Here is an 18,409-nt window from a genome sequence, read left to right as displayed (position 1 = left end):
TTGTTCATTCATTATGTGCTACTCACTGTTACAAACCTCATGTGCATTAGTTCATTTAACTTGTTAAACACCATTAGATATAATTCATATACAATAAAATCTATTCACTTAAACTATACACTGTTTTAATAGATTCACAGAATTGTGTGACCATCATCACAATCTAAGTTTAGAACTTTTATCACCCCAGAGAAAACTCTTGTCCACTACCCAGCCAGTCACTCCCTATTGACCCTTCCCACAGACCTAGGCAGCCACCAATCTATTTTCTGTCGGCACAGATTTACCTATTCTGGGCTTTTTTTCCTCCAAAGATTTATTTATCTATTTGAAAGTCAGAGTTACAGAGAGAGAGAGATTGATCAATCTTCCAGCTTTTGGTTCACTCCCCAGAGGGCTGGGCCAGGCTGAAGCCAGGAGCCTGCAGCTTCATTTGTGTCTGCCGCATTCCCAGGCCATTAGCAGGGAGCTGGATCGGAAGTGGAACGGGCATCCATATGGAAGGCTACAGGCGACAGCTTTTCCTGCTCTGCCAAGCCCATCTGGGCTTTTATATAAATGGAATCATATAATATTTCAATTCTAAAACCAACTCTTCAATAAGCTATTATTCTTATTGCACACTTAATTAACTCTAGAGAGGTCAGATAACCGCCCAATGTGGTAGAAGTGAACCTGAAACCCAGGTCTGTCTCAACCATATACTAGGCAACAACCTTCCCCCTTTCCCATACTCTGTCAGAAGCAACCACAACTGATACTGTTCAGTACTTTCTTTATATCAAGTTGGGGGAATGCATAAGTCATTCTTAGAGAACTTGACCTTAAAAACAGGCTTTCAAAGAGTTTATTTTTCTAAAAAATGTAAGGATAACCATGAACCCAGCAGCCTGAAGCAGGAGTAATTTTATTAACAATAGTGATAATGTAATGGCCACCAGAGGCCAACTCTGCAGGTCTACAGGACAATGAGAAGGTGACATTTAAGGTGGAAAAACTTAGGGCTGATAGAAGAGAATAACTTCGAATTTTTAGGTTTTAGTTTTCAAAAAGGGAAGCTTCTTTGGGGTGTAATTCCCAGTACCCAGTGCCCCAACCGGAACTAGAACCCGGGGTGCTGGCGCCGCAGGCGGAGGATTAGCCTAGTGAGCCACGGCGCCAGCCTTAAGAAGCTTTTTAAAAATACATCTCTGTGAAACATTCAACAACAATTTTCTTGCTCAACAAATGACGTTCAATAATCACTGTATCTTCCTAGGCTCCAGAATTCTGTTGAGCCTGAACTGTGATTTGAGGTTACAGGATTCTATTTCATCATTTTATGAGCTATCCAGAGAAATAAGGTTTACATTAAGCAAGGGAGGAACTTTCCTTACATCAGACTTAGCTTCTATAGGGCCCCTTTTAAAATAATTATTTGTTCTGCTAGGAAACTAATCTCGGGCCCTTTGGTAAACATGTTTATGTTTTTTTAAAAATTCAACAGTTCTCACAGTTGAGAAATTAATGACTGAGCCTACTGGCTGTTATAAGCCTGCATGTCATGAACTAGGCAAAACCCATGGTTGTCACTCTCTGTATTAGGGTGATTAGTATGGAAGTGGAAAGCCTCCTCAAAGTAATTTTTCTAAAAATAGAATAAAATTTTTACTCTGGTTAAACTAAATGTGTTAATAAAAACCAAGGATGAGATATAATTAATAGTTCTATTAAACATACTGCCACATTTGATATGAGGGCTGTGCAATATTAATTCCTTACATGCGGTCTGCTTCTTAGATGCTCATCAAGTGGGGTGATAATCTTCATCCGAGACAGGTGAACTCTGCCAGTAGCTTCTCCCTTTTGGCATTCCAAGTAATTATTTTCGGCCTGTTTCAGCATCACAAGTACGTCCCCACGCTGTAAGGTATAATACCACTCTCTGAAGCAATTATTATTTAATAAAACATTATTACTTTCTCACATTTTAATCTCTGGAGCCTCAAGCATTTAATAACGTGTAATAGCAGTGACAGAGGCCAGTTGTTTGTTTTTTTTTTTTTTTTACATAACCCAGTAAAGAGCTCTACTTACCTTACAAGAGAGTTCTCCGGGGTTGTGTGAGATAATGTCTTCATTGGCAATTCCATGAGGCACAGACAGCTTCAATGTAAACCAGCGAAAGGATTATTCACAATCAAATAACCTGGCACGTTGCTGATCACTTAGGGCATTGGCTTTCGTCAGACTACAGTGCAGCTTCTGCTTGCACCTGGCTTTTCAAGAGCTAGACCCCGGAGGCTTGCCGCTGATCGTGGATACTAAAGTCTTTGGGGCATCAGAGCAGAGCCCACGGGGCCACAAGGCTGAATGTGTCCTGAAGGTCGCTTTAAAATGCCACAACCAGGACATTCCATTCTACAGCTACTAAGTTCACTGGGAATCTGAAGAATACCCAGTACTTGACCTCACAGCCTATCAAGGATGCCCTTAATTCAGGGTTCTCACAATGGTTTCCTTCTGAAGCCTGACAGGTGACTAAAACCCTCCTTATAGTGCTTGACTAATGGTTTCCATTTGCCCTGAATCTCATCTTCTAGAATCTCTGATTCCAAGTGTCTGCTTATACTCATTTCCCGCCTGACCCTTCACTTCCTGGTACACTCAGCTCTGGCTGAGCTTAGAATGGTTTTTACACCTGTAATCCACCCTTGCCGTAGAGGCTCTCTGCCCTGCTTTGGTGAAATTTTAATTGAGGAATGATCTCAAAGGGTTTGTGCAGGGCGGCGCCGTGGCTCAATAAGCTAATCCTCTGCCTGTGGCGCTGGCACCCTGGGTTCTAGTCCCAGTCGGGGCGCTGGGTTCTGTCCTGGTTGCTCCTCTTCCAGTCCAGCTCTCTGCTGTGGCCCTGGAAGGCAGTGGAGGATGGCCCAAGTGCTTGGGCCCTGCACCCGCATGGGAGACCAGGAAGAAGCACCTGGCTCCTGGCTCTGGATTGGCACAGCGTGCACACCGTGGCAGCCATTTGGGGGGTGAACCAACGGAAAAGGAAGACCTTTGTCTCTCTCTCTCTCTAACTCTGCCTGTCAAAAAAAAAATTTATAAAAATAAAAAAAAAATAATGGTTCTGTGCAATAGGAAAAGCACACCCAGAGGACAGACTCACACAAGCTCATTTACAGCTCTCCTGTCCAGAGTCCTAGGGCTTCCAATGTACCCACATTATGGCAAAAGTCATAGGAAAGATGAAAAGAGTGAAGGAATTATTGCTAATGAGATAAACCACTGTAAATAGCCATCATTTTGAATGCATTAGAGTTCTTTCTTTTTAAAAAAGATTTATTTATTTATTTGAAAGACATGGTTACAGTCAGAGGAGAGGCAGAGTGGTCATCTATCCACTGGTTCACAGACGTGGAGCAGCCAGGACTCAAACCGGTACCCACATGGGATGCTGGTATCACAAGTGAGTGCCTAACCCACTATGCCATGACACAGGCCCCTCTATGAGTTCTTTAAATGCTGTATTAACATGGCTAAGAACCACAGTGAAATCTGGTTCCCCCATAGTAAGGGCTCTTAACAGAGAATGGCCAAAGCAAGTAGAGACCTCACAACTGTTCTCACGGAATAGCATAACTGCTGGAAGCCTGAGCTCAGAGGCGGTTAATCGATGCTCAGATCTTGGTTCTACCACTGACTGACGACCACCCTGTGCAAAGTACTTAATCTCAGATGATGATAATAGCATCCAACTCACAAGGTTCATATGAGGAGAAAGTTATTCAATACATAAAGGACCTTCAAAAAGTACATGGAAAATGCATATTATGAAAAATTATGCATGGATTTCAATTTTCTTCCCACCAAAATAAACTTTTAATTACATGTTTCAATAAGTTTTCAGAAGTACCTGTCTTCTAAGTTCTTTGAACACTTCCTGGCTCAAAATTAGTACTCAATACACATTGGATACTATTTAAAAAAATAATTAACTAATCTACCCCAAAGAACACGCTTTGAGTTTTGGCAATTAAAGTTTCATCAATTTAAATGAGTATGAGTACACGTGAATATACGACATCCTTCTTATCTATCCACATCCTTCTCAAAGGAGGATTGTTTTGGAAAGTCTGAATAGCTTAAAGAAAAAGCAATTTCTGGCTCAATGATGGAAATGCAGAACAATATGAAACTATTAATTGTTCTTGTTAAGAGTTATTCTCTCTTGGGGCCAGTGTTGTAGTGCAGTGGGCTAAGGCACCACTTGCAATGCCAGAATCCCGTCATAGAGGGCTGGTTTTGAGTTCCAGCTGCTCTACTTGCAATCCAGTTTCTTGCTAATGTGTCTGGGAAAGCAGGGATGATGATCCAACTGCTTCTGCCCTTGCATCCCACATGGGATATCAGGAGGGAGCTCCTGGCTCCTGGCTTCAGCCTGGCCCAGTTCTGGCTGTTGCAGCCATTTGGAGAATAAACCACATGGAAGATCTGTATTGCTTCCCTCCCCCACTCTCTCCCTCTGTGTGTGTGTGTGTGTGTGTCACTGCCTCTCTGATTTCTGCCTTTTAAATAAATAAATCTTCAGGGCTGGCATTGTATATGGTTAAGCTGCCGCCTCTGATGCTAGCATTCTATATAGGCGCCAATTCAAGACCTGGCTGTTCCATTTCTGATCCAGCTTCCTGCTAATATGCCTGGGAAAGCAGCAGAAGATGGCCCACGTCCTTGGGTGCCTGCCACTCATGTGGGAGACCCAGCAGATGGAAGATCTCTCTCTCTGTAACTCTTTCAAGTAAATAAATAAATATATTATTTATTCCAATTATTATTATTTTTTTGACAGGCAGAGTGGACAGTGAGAGAGAGACAGAGAGAAAGGTCTTCCTTTTCCACTGGTTCACCCCACAATGGCTGCTGTGGCTGGCGCACCAAGCTGATCCGAAGCCAGGAGCCAGGTGCTTCTCTTGGTCTCCCATGCGGGTGCAGGGCCCAAGGACCTGGGCCATCCTCCACTGCACTTCCGGACCACAGCAGAGAGCTGGACTGGAAGAGGAGCAACCGGGACAGCATCCGGCACCCTGACCGGGACTAGAACCCGGGGTGCCGGTGCTGCAGAGGATTAGCCTATTGAGCCGTGGCGCCGGCTCTCTAATTGTATTTTTAATTACCTATTTTCATTGACTTAAAAGAGATGGGGCCGGCACTGGGCATAGCGGGTAAAGCCACCGCCTGCAGTGTGGTATCCCATATGGGTGCCGGTTCGAGTCCTGGCTGCTCCAATTCCAATCCAGTTCTCTGCTATGACCTGGGAAGGCAGTAGAAGATGGCCCAAGTCCTTGGGCCCCTGCACCCATGTGGGAGACCTGAAGGAAGCTCCTGACTCCTGGCTTTGTATTGGCTCAGCTCTGGCCATTGCGGCCATCTGGGGAATGAATCAGTGGATCTTTCTCCCTCTCTTTCAAATTAATAAATAAATCTAAAAAAATAAATAAACAAAGGAAGAGAGACACAGAGACCAAGACAGATACCACATCCACAGGTTCAATCCCCAAACGCCTACAACAGTCAGACCAGCACCATGCTGAGGCCAGGAGCCCAGAATTTTATCTGGGTCTTCTATGTAAGTGGCAGGTACCCATTACCCTTGACCTCCCAGGGTGCACATTAGCAGGAAGCTAGATCAGGAACTGAACCTAGGTGCTCCAGCATGGGATGCAGGTGTTCTAAGTGGCATCCTAACTGCTGTGCTAAATGCCTGCTCCAAATATTTCAATTACTGATGACTACTGGTAACTGTTAAATGGAGTATGATAATTAGGTCTACAAAAGGGGAAAAATCCATCCTAATGAAAATATCCTTTCTACTTCATTTTGAAGTTTATTCAGTGGGTAAAGTAGCTGCAAGACATAAACTGTTCAGGATATATACTCTAAACCATCTATCAGAGTCACAGCCATTCACATAACCTAATGGGTCAGGTTTTTCAGAGATTTTGTCTGGTCAAGCCAGCAGCAAGTTATAATCCCTGTCCACCCTGCTCATCTCTCCTGTATTTCTCCTGAGACAGAAACCCTGCTTTGAAGACCTATGTTTCATTATGGCCTACTTATCTAAAGGACTGTTCAGGTAAAGGAGGTTAAGGGAGAGTTCTACATTTCTTTTATTATCTTTTTCTAAGGAATAATAGATCATATATATATGTGTGTATATATAAATATATATATATATATATATATTTTAGAACAATTCTCTTGACTACAAACATTTTTAAAAGCTACATTTACCATGTATTTCCTGTAGAGAGGGTGTCCTGGTTTGGGGCGAGGGGGTAGCACCGGATCTTGATTTTTAAAGACTTGACTCTTGGCTTTTGAGAGTCCAAATGCCAAGTTACTTTGTTTTCTCTGAAGATCCATGTCAGAAGAAGAGCGATTAAAAGGCAGCTTTTTATTTGATGTTCTGGTTGAAGGAAGCTTGGGGGGAGGTGGTCTCTCAGGGGCACCCTTGGAAGGAGGCTGTCGAGTTGGAATGGCTTTTCCATCTACAGGCCTGAAAGTCAATGAGGTAGCTGGGAGTCAGTGTTCTGGTCAGTACTGGGTTCTGTTCTGCCTGTGCGCACTCGCTTGCTCGCTCTCTCTCTCTCTCTCACACACACAGCTTTCTGCTAGTGGAATACAATTTACCAAAACCTGCACAGTATGTTACTTTTGCATAAAACGACTGCTGTGGAAATGTCCTGATGTTTTAGCTTCTTCTTATCTTGCATTAGAGATCCATTAGTTCAAGACAAACAAGTACTTACTATCATGAACTCTCCAAGGCCCCAGCTGCTCTTATATACACTATGACAAATTCAGGAAGCTAAGCACTTTCTACCGAAGTTGGAGATGAAAAACTCATAAGGAGATATCATGTGTTATGTGCTGGGCTCTTGTATATGATTAGAAAAGAAAACACCAAAATCTAATATTCATGTTACAGGAGTTACTACTAAAAGTCTAATTTAGATTAATATAAAGAACACTGGTTCTGAAAATGGGATAGGACAACTACTACTCTGAATGCCTTTTCAACACAGTAACACCTTCTGACAGCAATGCAGCCTTTGTTCAGATGGCTCTGAAAGTTAGGAGGCAGGCTGCCTCTGAGCTCACAAAACTTAGTTCTGTTAGAAACACCCAGAACCAGCCATGTCTCTCTTCATAGGGAGGGTGTGTGTATGTGTATGGTATGCATTTCAGAGGTGAAATATCTCCAGTTCGGAGAGGAGTCTTGCTGATGTTTGTGTTCTGTGATTTTTTGGACTGTGTTAAAAGAAACAGAACACGGATTCCTAAATCTGCTGTCAAAAACAGACTGCAGGCTAGCGGCCTGGGTGACTTCACAAGTTTATCTCTAAAAAGATCTAAGGCCACCAACGCTTAGTCCTGGTGAGGGCAAAAGAGCTGGGTCTCTGAGCCATTAGTTTTTCTCTGACATTTTCCACAGATACGTACCTTGGTGGCAATCTTGGGGGTCCTCGCACAGAACCTCCAATCTGACCAGTGTGGTCGGATTCCTATAAGTAACAGAGAATACATCTTAGTTGAGATTAATTTAAAACAAGAGCTTGTCAACAGGAATTTTGGACAACCTGCTGGTTGGATCTGCATGTGGAAATGTAGCCAAGTTACAGAAATTAACTTAAAAAACATTTTTCTGCCTTAAACAATATTATTATAACTTGTACCAAAATTATCCATGTCCTAATGCAAGTGAAAACTCAGAGGAAAAAATCAAGAGATCTTTCTTCTGTTACAGACCATAGCCTGATCAACTGTACTGCATGGCTATGTACCCAGCTAAGGGATGACTAAACCAAGATAGGTCACACGGCAAAACTTTAAGCAGACACTGCAACGTATTAAAAAAAATAAAAAAAGGTCTTCATCTATCCCCTGATCACATGGGAAATGCACTGCTCCTAAGTTTAAACACAAAGTGAAGTGGTTACTAGTTTGTTGTGCTCTTAACGGGCAGATCTCAACATGACTGGATGGCTTCAGCATTTGGCAGTGGTTTGAAGCTAAAAGGAGGTGGGAACATCAAGGCAGCTCAAGGGATGGCCTGGAAGGAAGGCCTGTGAGGAGGAATAAAAAAGTTCCAAAGTGTCAGCAACATGACAGCAATGAGGCTTGCTGGGCTGAGAATCAGAGTTTTGTAGGACAGAAGGAAAGAGTAAAGGGGACTAATGTGAAAAATACAAGACAGGGACAGTTGCAATGTTTAGCCAAACAGCAGATGAGAGGAACTGGAAGGGTGGAGATTGACAGGAAGCCTTTCCTCAGGAAAGAAACTAAAATTGTGCTATTTAAATAGGTGTCCTGAACAGGTAACAGTCCAAGAATTGGAAAATAAATATTCTACATGGAAAGTATTTTCCGATCTTCTGCTGAGCGGGCATTAAGGGATTCCAAGTCAAAAATTACGTTTTTCAAGAAAAACTCTTCACTAAAATTTTCTGAGTTTCTCCTTTTTTCATCTTTCCTACTTTGCTAAGTTCCGAATCCTGAGACCTAGGAAATAATATTTCTCCAAGACCTCATAAGGGAAAATATGCAAGTTCTTTAAAATTACATTGATCCTTTTGGTAAAAGGAGTTTAATTATAGCTTGGTGATTTTGGGGGCTAACAGATTGTTTTCTTCCTAATTTTATAAACAAGTTGAAACTCATTTTCATGATTTTAAATTCATACTGAATATATACAACTTTTCCTTAAATACCAAATGATTAATTGCCAGTGACTGTGATCATTTAAACATGTTTCAGTGTTTTAAAATCCCATTTTAAAAAACAAATTAAGCTTGCCCTGAAAACTTGGTTTCAGTAATGAATTCAGTTAATGTAGTGAGGCAAGGCACCAGCTCATAAACCCTGCAACAGTCCAGAGTTTAATCCATGCCATAGAAATATGCTGCTGCCTGTATCTCCTTCTGACAAATACTGCTATAGTACCTGAAAAGTGCACTTATTTATTTGACCACCCTTAAAATGAAAACAAACTCTAGCAGATAGAGAGGAACCTTTGTTGCTTTTCTCAAGATCATAGTTTACTAGGTACCTAAATAATTAAAGGAAAAATTTTAATAGTAGATGTATAATTATGGCACGAAAAGGTGTGGATAAAGTAATGTAATTAATAGATCATGGGGCTGGCGCTGTGGCGTAGCAGGTAAAGCCGCTGCCTGCAGAGCCAAATGGGTGCTGGTTCGAGTCCCAGCTGCTCCACTTCCAATCCAGCTCTCTGCTATGGCCTGGGAAAGCAGTGGAAGATGGTCCAATTCCTTGGGCCCCTGCACCCACGTGGGAGACCTGGAAGAAGCTCCTGACTCCTGGCTTCAGATCGGTGCAGCTCTGGCTGTCGCAGACAACTGGAGAGTGAACCAGTAGAGGGAAGACTCTCTCTCTCTCTCTCTGCCTCTCCTTCTCTCTTTGTGTAACTCTTTCAAATGAATAAATAAATCTTCAAAAATATATATATCACATATCATAATTTTGTACAAAATATTAGCTGCTTTTTCCCCAGAGAAGTAGTATTTTTATGAGAAATCTTGAATTTCTTTTAATTTCTCATTATTCTACAGTGAAAAATTCATATTGTAAGAAAAACTAGTATATAGTCAATTCCTCAGGGATGTTAGGCATTCTCAAAGACGCTGCTACAACTGAGACCTTCCAAACCCAGGACAGTTCCTGTAGGAGGTGTTGTTTTAGGGTTTGCTCGAGTGGGTTCATGCCCAGGTCTTGTCAACAGTCTTCCCAAGTTCACTGATGAGGCACTTCCTCCTTTTTGGTATCTCACAACCGGAAAGGCCTCAGCTTTTTGGTGGTTTGTTTGCCTGCTTGCTTGCTTTCCCAAGTGTGACGCCCTTGACCTTTGGCTCTGGGTGTGTTTGGATACACATTTCAGTTGCCGGCACAGCTGGTTTTCCTTCTTGTACTGTCCCTGCAGATGCCACCTTTTCCTTTATTTGCATTGCAATTATATTGTTATTTCAAAAGCGATTCCCCAGGCTTTGGCCTTCTGTAAAGAGCTGTTTCTCCCAAGATCACACTCCTGTCTACTGGAGGAGCGGCCTCCACAGATGTCTCTTCTCCCTTCTCCAACAACTGGTGCCAAGTCTTACATCTTTTTTTTTTAAGTGGGACTGAGATTCACATTTATTATTAATGCAGAATAATGAGGTACAAAAATTGTTAAGTGGTTTCATTCATTAGTGTATTAGTTTAGTGAGAATTTTTGCTTAGTCATACTAAAATAGATTTCTTTTTGTTACAAAAATTGTTTACACCTAAAAATGTTTGTGTTTTCTTCCTCCCACTCCTACTCTCAAAATTTCATTCTTTTTTAAACTTTGTTTTCTTCTTTATCTTACTTGGAATTCCAGGTGGTGTATCTGGCAGTTAAACACAAACAAATTACTTTTACATGGTTTCATAAAGGCAGAATCAAATACAAAGGCAAGGTCTAAATGATTTACATATTCAAGTACCATCCTGATGGCAAACTGGTGCTGGGTCAAAAATACGTGAGTGAAAAGTCTATGGGACTGAGCAGCCACATGAAACCAGCTAACAGACATTTATGAGTTTGCTAACATAAGGCATATGAGGAAACAATGACTTACTATTTTCCATTTCTCCTGAAACAGAATAATAAGTAATAAAATGTACACATCTGACAAAATTTTATAGCTTTTTAGCTGATTCTTCAAACTTTACTCATCAACACAAAAGTCAAGGATCAGGAAAGTGTTAGCTACCATAACATTTAAAATAATCTCACCATGTTACTTATTTCAGAATCTTCATTCCCTAAAATTTATGTATCTTCATATTTCCAAAACATCCCTGCTGTTTTCCTTACAGCAACTCAGAGCACAGAGAACTGAGAGAAGTCAAAAATCAAGATTCGTTTCCAGGAAGAAGACAAAGGCTGAGTGACACAGGTTTGCTGAGGTATCCTTGTTTAAAATTCTGATCAATGCTTCCTGGACACCGAAGCCTTATGCCATGCTCCAGGGTGGATCTACCACTACACCATCCAATACATGGGGTCACCAACTCTATGGGGTCACCAACTCTGAGGCTTCTTATTTTTTCCACTGAATAATATATCCCCAAAGTGGGAAGACTTGTATGTGATGCTCAGAAGGATCACACAGGTAGTCGCTCTCAAGTGTTTCCAGTGCCTCTTTCTTATCTACGACTCCTGTATCTGGGTCCACTGCGGTCACAATAAACTCTGGGGCAAAACAATACCTTTTTCTAAGATTTATTTTATCTATTTGAAAGGTAGAGTTGCAGAGAGAGAGGGAGAGACAGAGAGGTCTTCCATCACTGGTTCACTCCCCAAATGACCCAACCAGCCAGGGTAAGGCCAGGCTGAAGCCAGGAGCTAGGAGCTTCTTCTGGGTCTTCCACATGGGTGCAGGGGCCCAAGCATTTGGGCTGTCCTCCATTGCTTTCCCAGGTATGTTAGCAGGCAGCTGGGCGATATCTTTTTCAATTCTACCCATCCCAGATATCCACCTAGGTATCACAGCTTCGCACCATAATATTTGGCCTGAATTGTTCCATTTTGATTTTCTTCTCCAGCCTCGTATTCAATTCCACCAGGGAGGCTTCCAAGAGTATCACGAGTAGGCTGCAGAACAGACGGGCCACCTGATAATTCTGTATATAAACAGAGAAGTTTCTTGGATGCTCTTCCCTTCACCTTTATGTCAAACGGAACCAACCTGAATGCTTCTGCTCTCAGTAAGTTGGTGAAACACAGAGTGTCAAGACCAAATGTTGTACAGTGGTGGGGTGCTTGTGGAAGATGGCTTGCTGGGTGACACCAGCTGGTCCATCCCTGGAGCACTGAACATCAGGTAGTTTTCCTCATAGGTGATGGAGACCAGGATAAGGCAAGTCTCCTGCAGTGTAGTAACGGTATGTCCATCTTCCTTAATCACCAGCCAAAACCTGTCCCGCGGGAGGCTCCTACGCAGCCTACGGCTGTGTTCAGCTGTGTTCACCAGCACCCCCGTACAAGACTTGACTGGGTAGATCCAGAGCTGTGCCACAGTGTCCACCTGGTGTAGCCACCAGTGCCAGCTGGACCATATGCGGTGCCAGGCCACAGCACCCAGCACCACTGTAGCCAGTCCCAGCGTGGTGACCCTGAGATATGTGGGCCAGGACTGTGTGGGGAGGTGTGGTGTGAGGAAGCTGAGGCAGGCCAGCACTGAGGAGCCTACGGCGCCCATGGCCAAGTGAGCCTGCACACAGATGGGGCAGTGACCACTTCTTATATCCTGAACTCGGAATCAGCCTCTGTCTCCTACTGCATACACACAGACTGTTTTTCGTTGGCCAGCTTCTGTGCCACAGCCCTGACTCCTTACACATAGCTATAAGGCATCTCCTGCTTCGGTCTGCACCAGCAGGGAGCCTCCCTGGGAGATGCTCTGTGGCCTTGTGTTCCCATAGCGGGCAATGGGGCAGACAGAGGTATCTGTTCCTGCTGACAGAACGGCTGGAAGTGTTCCTCACTCTGCAGTCCCTCATCATTTAAACGAAGAAAGTGGGTTTGGCCAACTGCAGTCACCTTATCCGCAGATGGAACATTCCCTAGCACTCCTGGCAGGAGGACTGAGGATTTTTGTCTGTGCCTCAATCGGGAGCCACAGCTGGCCAAGACCATGCCTATCCTCATGGGTAACTACACTGGTAAAACAGTCTGAGATCCTCAGCCACATCTTTAGTCTTTATGTCTTCTGGTCTAAAATTCATCCAGTTATTGAAATTCTCCAAAAAAAAAGAATTTCTTGGGCATATATTTGATTTCAGGTCTTAGAAATCTCTATGTGTGATTTCAGGCTCATCATTTAACTTGAGGTCTGTTTCCTATTGTCTTTTTCTTCATTCACAGTGTCTATTTTGGTATGCATTTATCACTGTCAGTGCCATACACAGATGCTCTGACCCCCTGAGAACAGGATTTTTCTATGTTGTTAAAGTTACGTACAAATGACATTACGAATATAGTATCTCTCTAGATAGTTTAGTTTATTCCAACTTCCTTTCTTGTTTTTTCTTTAAATGTGGGAGTTGCCTATAGACTGCTTAACATCAAAGTGCAGTAATGCCTAATATTTCAATAGAGCTTTACAGCTTAAAAAGCCCATCATATCAAATACTGAATAAAAAGCATACTTTATTCATTACCCTCCTATTTTGTTTTCCTAACCCTCTCAGAGTAGGACATCATCTGTGTCAAGTAACTTTTCCTCCATGGAAATGTGGCATTTTCTTATCCAACAATAGTATGGTTGGACCCTTTTATCCTCTTTTGGGCTTTCTTGGCCCAGTCTCAATAAAAATTTATTAGCAAGTACTTTGAAAATGCAAGTGATCACTAAATTTTAATTGATTCTAAAGAAAATCTCATTAACTTGATATTGGCTAATTTAATTTAATGTCTCCTTCAAGGAAATTCCTCTTTTCCAAATGATTAGGTGAGTTTGCCTATATAACAAACAGTTAATGCACAATGTAAAACTATTATGAAATATGAACCGAAAAGTTGTTCCAAGACCTTAAAAACTGACTTCTCTTGAAACAAGCTCTAAAGATCGTTACCATATGAAAATTTTTTAAAAACTAAGGGTATAGTGCTGACACTGAAATAAAAAATACATATACAAATAGTGTTCGACTATCCTCTTAAGAAGTACAAGGTAAAGCACTTTTTTTTTTTTTTTTTCAAAGATTTATTTATTTTATTTGAAAGGCCAAGTTAGAGAGAGAGAGAGATCCTCCATCTGCTGATTCACTCCCAGATGGCTAGCCAGAGCTGTGCCAATCTGAAGCCATGAGCTTCTTCTGGGTCTCCCACTCAAGTGCAGGGACCCAAGGGGTGACCTTCTGCCACTGCTTTCCGAGGCCATAGCAGACAGCTGGATCAGAAGTGAATCAGCCGGGACTTGAACTGGCATCCATATGGGATGCCGGCACTGTAAGCAGTGGCTTTACCTGCTATGCCACAGAGCCGGCCCCAGGCACTTTTTTTTTGGTTTTCTTTGACGGGCAGAGTGGACAGTGAGAGAGAGAGACAGAGAGAAAGGTCTTCCTTTGCCATTGGTTCACCCTCCAATGGCCGCCACGGCTGGTGTGCTGCGGCCGGCGCACTGCGCTGATCTGAAGGCAGGAGCCAGGTGCTTCTCCTGGTCTCCCATGGGGTGCAGGACCCAAGCACTTGGACCATCCTCCACTGCACTCCCTGGCCACAGCAGAGAGCTGGCCCGGAAGAGGGGCAACCGGGACAGAATCCGGCGCCCCGACCGGGACTAGAACCCGGTGTGCCGGTGCCGCAAGGCGGAGGATTAGCCTATTGAGCCACGGCGCCGGCCCAAGGCACTTTTATAAATTAAAAAAATAGGTGCCAGCATTGTGGTGTAGTGAGTTAAGCCACATCTTGTGACGCTAGCATCCAGTATGGGTGCCAGTTCAAGTTCAGGCTGGCCCACTTCCTATCCAACTCCAGACTAATGCACCTGGAAAAGCAGTGGAAGATGGCTCAAGTGCTGGAGCCCCTGTACCCACATGGGAGACATAGATGAAGGTCCTGACTCCTAGCTTCAGCATGGCACAGCCCTGGCCATTGTAGCCATTTGGGGAATGAACCAGCCAATAGAAGATCTCTCTGTGTGTTTCCCCTTCTAATTCTTCTTTTCAAATAAGTAAGTAAATAAATAAAATAAATTTTCCCTAAATTTCAGATTAAACAGATTCTTATAGTAAGTATTTTTCTTTTTAAGGTTTATTTATTTATTTGAAAGGCAGAGTTATAGAGAGAGAGAGGGAGGGAGAGATAGATCTTCCATCTGCTGGTTCACTCCCTAAATGGCTGTAATGGTGGGGCTGGGCTGATCCGAAGCCAAGAGCCAGGAGTTTCTTCCAGATCTCCCACATGAGTGCAGGGCCCCAAGCATTTAGGCCATCTTCAGCTGCTTTCTCAGGTACATTAGCAGGGAGCTGGATCAGAAGAGGAGCAGCCGGACTCAAACCAGCACCCATGTGGGATGCTGGTGTCACAGGCAGTGGCTTTACCTGCTATACCACAGCACTGGTGCCAGTAAGTATTTTAAAATTGTGTCATAAGTTGAATATATTAAGTAACTGACAATTTGACTAAATCTACTTCTACAAATATTAAAGGTTTTTAAATATTTTTAATAACTTCCTCATTATTAGTGTCATTAAAAAGATGTCACTTTACTGATACAGAAAAAATTATGCTATAATAAAGTATCATGAATTGGCCTAATTCTTTTTTAGTATCTCAATACTGAAGAACACATTAAGTATATGGAGCTAAGAATTAGTTTCTTTTTATTTTTGCTTTGACAGGCAGATTTTTGACAGTGAGAGAGAGAGAGATAGAGAGAAAGGTCTTCCCTTCCGTTGGTTCACCCCCAAAATGGCCGCTATGGCTGGCGCTGCGCCAAGCCAGGTGCTTATCCTGGTCTCCCATGTGGGTGCAGGGCCCAAGCACTTGGGCCATCCTCCACCGCCTTCCTGGGCCACAGCAGAGAGCTGGACTGGAAGAGGAGCAACCAGGACAGAATCCGGCGCCCCAACCGGGACCAGAACCCAGGGTGCCGGCGCCACAGGTAGAGGATTAGCCTAGTGAGCCGTGGCACCGGCCCAGAATTAGTTTCTAATAAAGGTTTTCTTTTTATTTATCTGATCAATAGTACAGTAATTTAAATATCAAATGAGTACTTCAAAGTAGTACACAGCTTGATCCTTAAGTTAATACAATCTATAATGAGCACTTACCAAATTTCTAGTTTTGTCAACATTACTAGGTTTTCCACAAACTGTACTGTAAGTGTTTCCAATAGGTTTTTCAGCGGGGAGAGGAGGTGGGCTTTGTGGATCCTCATGTAAACCTGGAAAACAAAAGCAGCAGTTTGTCAATCATTCTAGTCTTTGGGATTCCAAAGAATGAAATGATTGCCATTTGGTTTTTTAGGAAATGACTATAAAGCAATCCATACAAAGGATAATTAAGCAAATGAAGAGTTCCCAGCAAACTTCAGAAAATTGATTAGTAAGTCAACATCAGTTAACTGTATGTTTTACGGAGAGTGAAAATAATACTAAATAATTGTAACAGGGGCTGGTGCTGTAGTGCAACAGGTAAAGCCATGGCCTGCAGCACCAGCATCCCATGTGGGTGCCAGTTTGCACCCCAGTTGCTCTGCTTCTGACTCAGCCCCCTGCTAATGTTCCTAGGAAGGCAGTGGGAGACGGCCCAAGTACTGGGGCTCCTGTGCCCACGAGGGAGATCCAAATGAAGCTCCTGGCTCCTGGCTTTGGCCTGACCCAACCCTGGCTGTTATGGACACCTGGGCAGTGAACCAGCGGATGGAAGATCGATCTCTCTTTCTCTCTCTCTGCCCCTCTGCCTCTCCTCTGTAACTGACTTTCAAATAAACAAATACATCTTAAAAGAAAATCACAACTGCAAACAGCAGTTGTTGAGAACCTTCTATGTGCCAGGCACTGAATTTCAGCATTCAAAAGTTGCACACTTAATGCCTAGGCACTTCCACTTACACCCTTTTCTCCAACATCCAGCTGATAGATTTGTCACACATAGTTGTTAGTCACACATGGAGGTTTAAACCTAAATATTAATTAATTAGATGAAATAAAATTAAGCTCTCAGTTTTATAGTTGCACCAGCTACGTGTCAAGTCCTCAGCAGCCACTGTGGCTGGAGGCTATCATTTTAGAAAGCACAGACATGTAACATTTTCCATTTTTGCAACAAGTTCTACACTAGACAATAACCTATCTACATCTATCTACATTACAGGTAGGGAAAAAAAAAAAAAAAAAAAAAAAACAGGCCAGTGCCGCGGCTCACTAGGCTAATCCCCCGCCTTGCGGCACCGGCACACCAGGTTCTAGTCCCAGTCAGGGCGCCAGATTCTGTCCTGGTTGCCCCTCTTCCAGGCCAGCTCTCTGCTGTGGCCAGGGAGTGCAGTGGAGGATGGCCCAAGTCCTTGGGCCCTGCACCTCATGGGAGACCAGGAGAAGCACCTGGCTCCTGCCTTCAGATCAGTGCGGTGCGCCGGCCGCGGCAGCCATTGGAGGGTGAACCAACGGCAAAGGAAGACCTTTCTCTCTGTCTCTCTCTCTCACTGTCCACTCTGCCTGTCAAAAAATAAAAAAAAAAATAAAAAATAAAAAAAAAAAACCTGAAGCTGAGAATAAAAGAAATAAGCTACCCATCCCAGGTCTTATTGCTATTAATTGTCAGATTCAGAGTTTTGGACCCAAAAGCCTGTGTTCCTTGTAAGAAGGCACACTGCTGTTAATGCTTTTTAAAAAAAATTTTTTTTTTACAGATTATTTATTAGAGAGGTAGAGTTACAGATAGAGAGAGGGAGAGACAGAAAGGCCTTCCATCCACTGGTTTACTCCCCAAATGGCCGCGATGGCCAGAGCTGGGCCAACCCAAAGCCAGAAGCCAGGAGCTTCTTCTGGGTCTCCCACTTGTGTGCAGGGGCCCAAGTACTTGGGCCATCTTCTACTGCTTTCCCAGGCCATAGCAGAGAGCTGGATCAGAAGAGGAGCAGCCGGGACTTGACACGGTGCCCATATGGGATGCCAGTGCTATAGGCAGAATCTTAGCCACTATGCCATAGCGCCAGCTACCCCCCTTTTTTCTTTTTAAAGATTTAAATTTTTTTGTCAGAATTAGAGAGAGAAAGAGAGACAGAGGAAGAGAGAGAGGGAGAAACAGAGACCTTCATCTGGTGGTTAACTCCCCTGATGAGATATATATATGTGTGTGTGTGTGTGTGTGTGTGTGTGTATATATATAAATAAATAAATAATGGCCTGCACTGGACCAGGTCAAAGCCCGGATCCTGGAGCTTCATACAGGTCTCCTGTGTGAGTGGAAGGGGCCCAAATACTCGAGTCATCCTGTCCTGCTTTTCCCAGACCATTGGCAGGGAAATGATTGGAAGTGGCGCAGCCAGGACAGGAACTGGCACCATACGGGATGCCGGCATCACAGGCAGCAGGGTTGCCCACTAAGCCACAACACTGGCTCCAGCACACTGCTTCTTAATTCAAGCCTCTACCATTCAAAAATATTTAAATGTGTTTTCTAATTCATTAGATCCAGATTAATCAACTTAATTACACTCATTAAAAACAAGCAATACCTTTACATGCACTCCACATCCTTATCTAGCAATGTACCCCCAACTTATTAAAAAAGTAGGAACAAGGATGACCAGATTTAATTAGTAACAGCTAATACAAACACAAGTGCAACAATACTTAGAGAGTGGACCACTGTGGCACT

At 43.1% G+C, this 18,409-nt stretch overlaps 1 protein-coding gene and 1 pseudogene across 35 annotated transcripts in view; both read right to left on the bottom strand.

Moving 5' to 3' along the window:
• The window catches only part of SH3D19 (SH3 domain containing 19), a 200,959-nt gene that overhangs the window by 21,493 nt on the left and 161,057 nt on the right, over positions 1-18,409 (bottom strand). For all 35 annotated transcript variants that reach the window (XM_051819352.2, XM_017347300.2, XM_070047423.1 and 32 more), the window contains 5 exons: positions 15,859-15,971; positions 7,483-7,544; positions 6,271-6,535; positions 2,077-2,145; positions 1,762-1,902 (listed from right to left, as the gene is read on the bottom strand). In XM_051819352.2, the coding sequence (XP_051675312.1) occupies positions 1,762-1,902; positions 2,077-2,145; positions 6,271-6,535; positions 7,483-7,544; positions 15,859-15,971 (650 nt within the window). The remainder of the gene's footprint in view (positions 1-1,761; positions 1,903-2,076; positions 2,146-6,270; positions 6,536-7,482; positions 7,545-15,858; positions 15,972-18,409) is intronic.
• LOC127483141 (mitochondrial amidoxime reducing component 2-like) lies at positions 7,557-15,842 on the bottom strand (annotated as a pseudogene).

The sequence above is a fragment of the Oryctolagus cuniculus genome, chromosome 8 (genome assembly GCF_964237555.1).
Source record: "Oryctolagus cuniculus chromosome 8, mOryCun1.1, whole genome shotgun sequence".
NCBI lineage: Eukaryota > Metazoa > Chordata > Mammalia > Lagomorpha > Leporidae > Oryctolagus > Oryctolagus cuniculus.
This window is presented reverse-complemented; position numbering and strand designations above follow the sequence as displayed.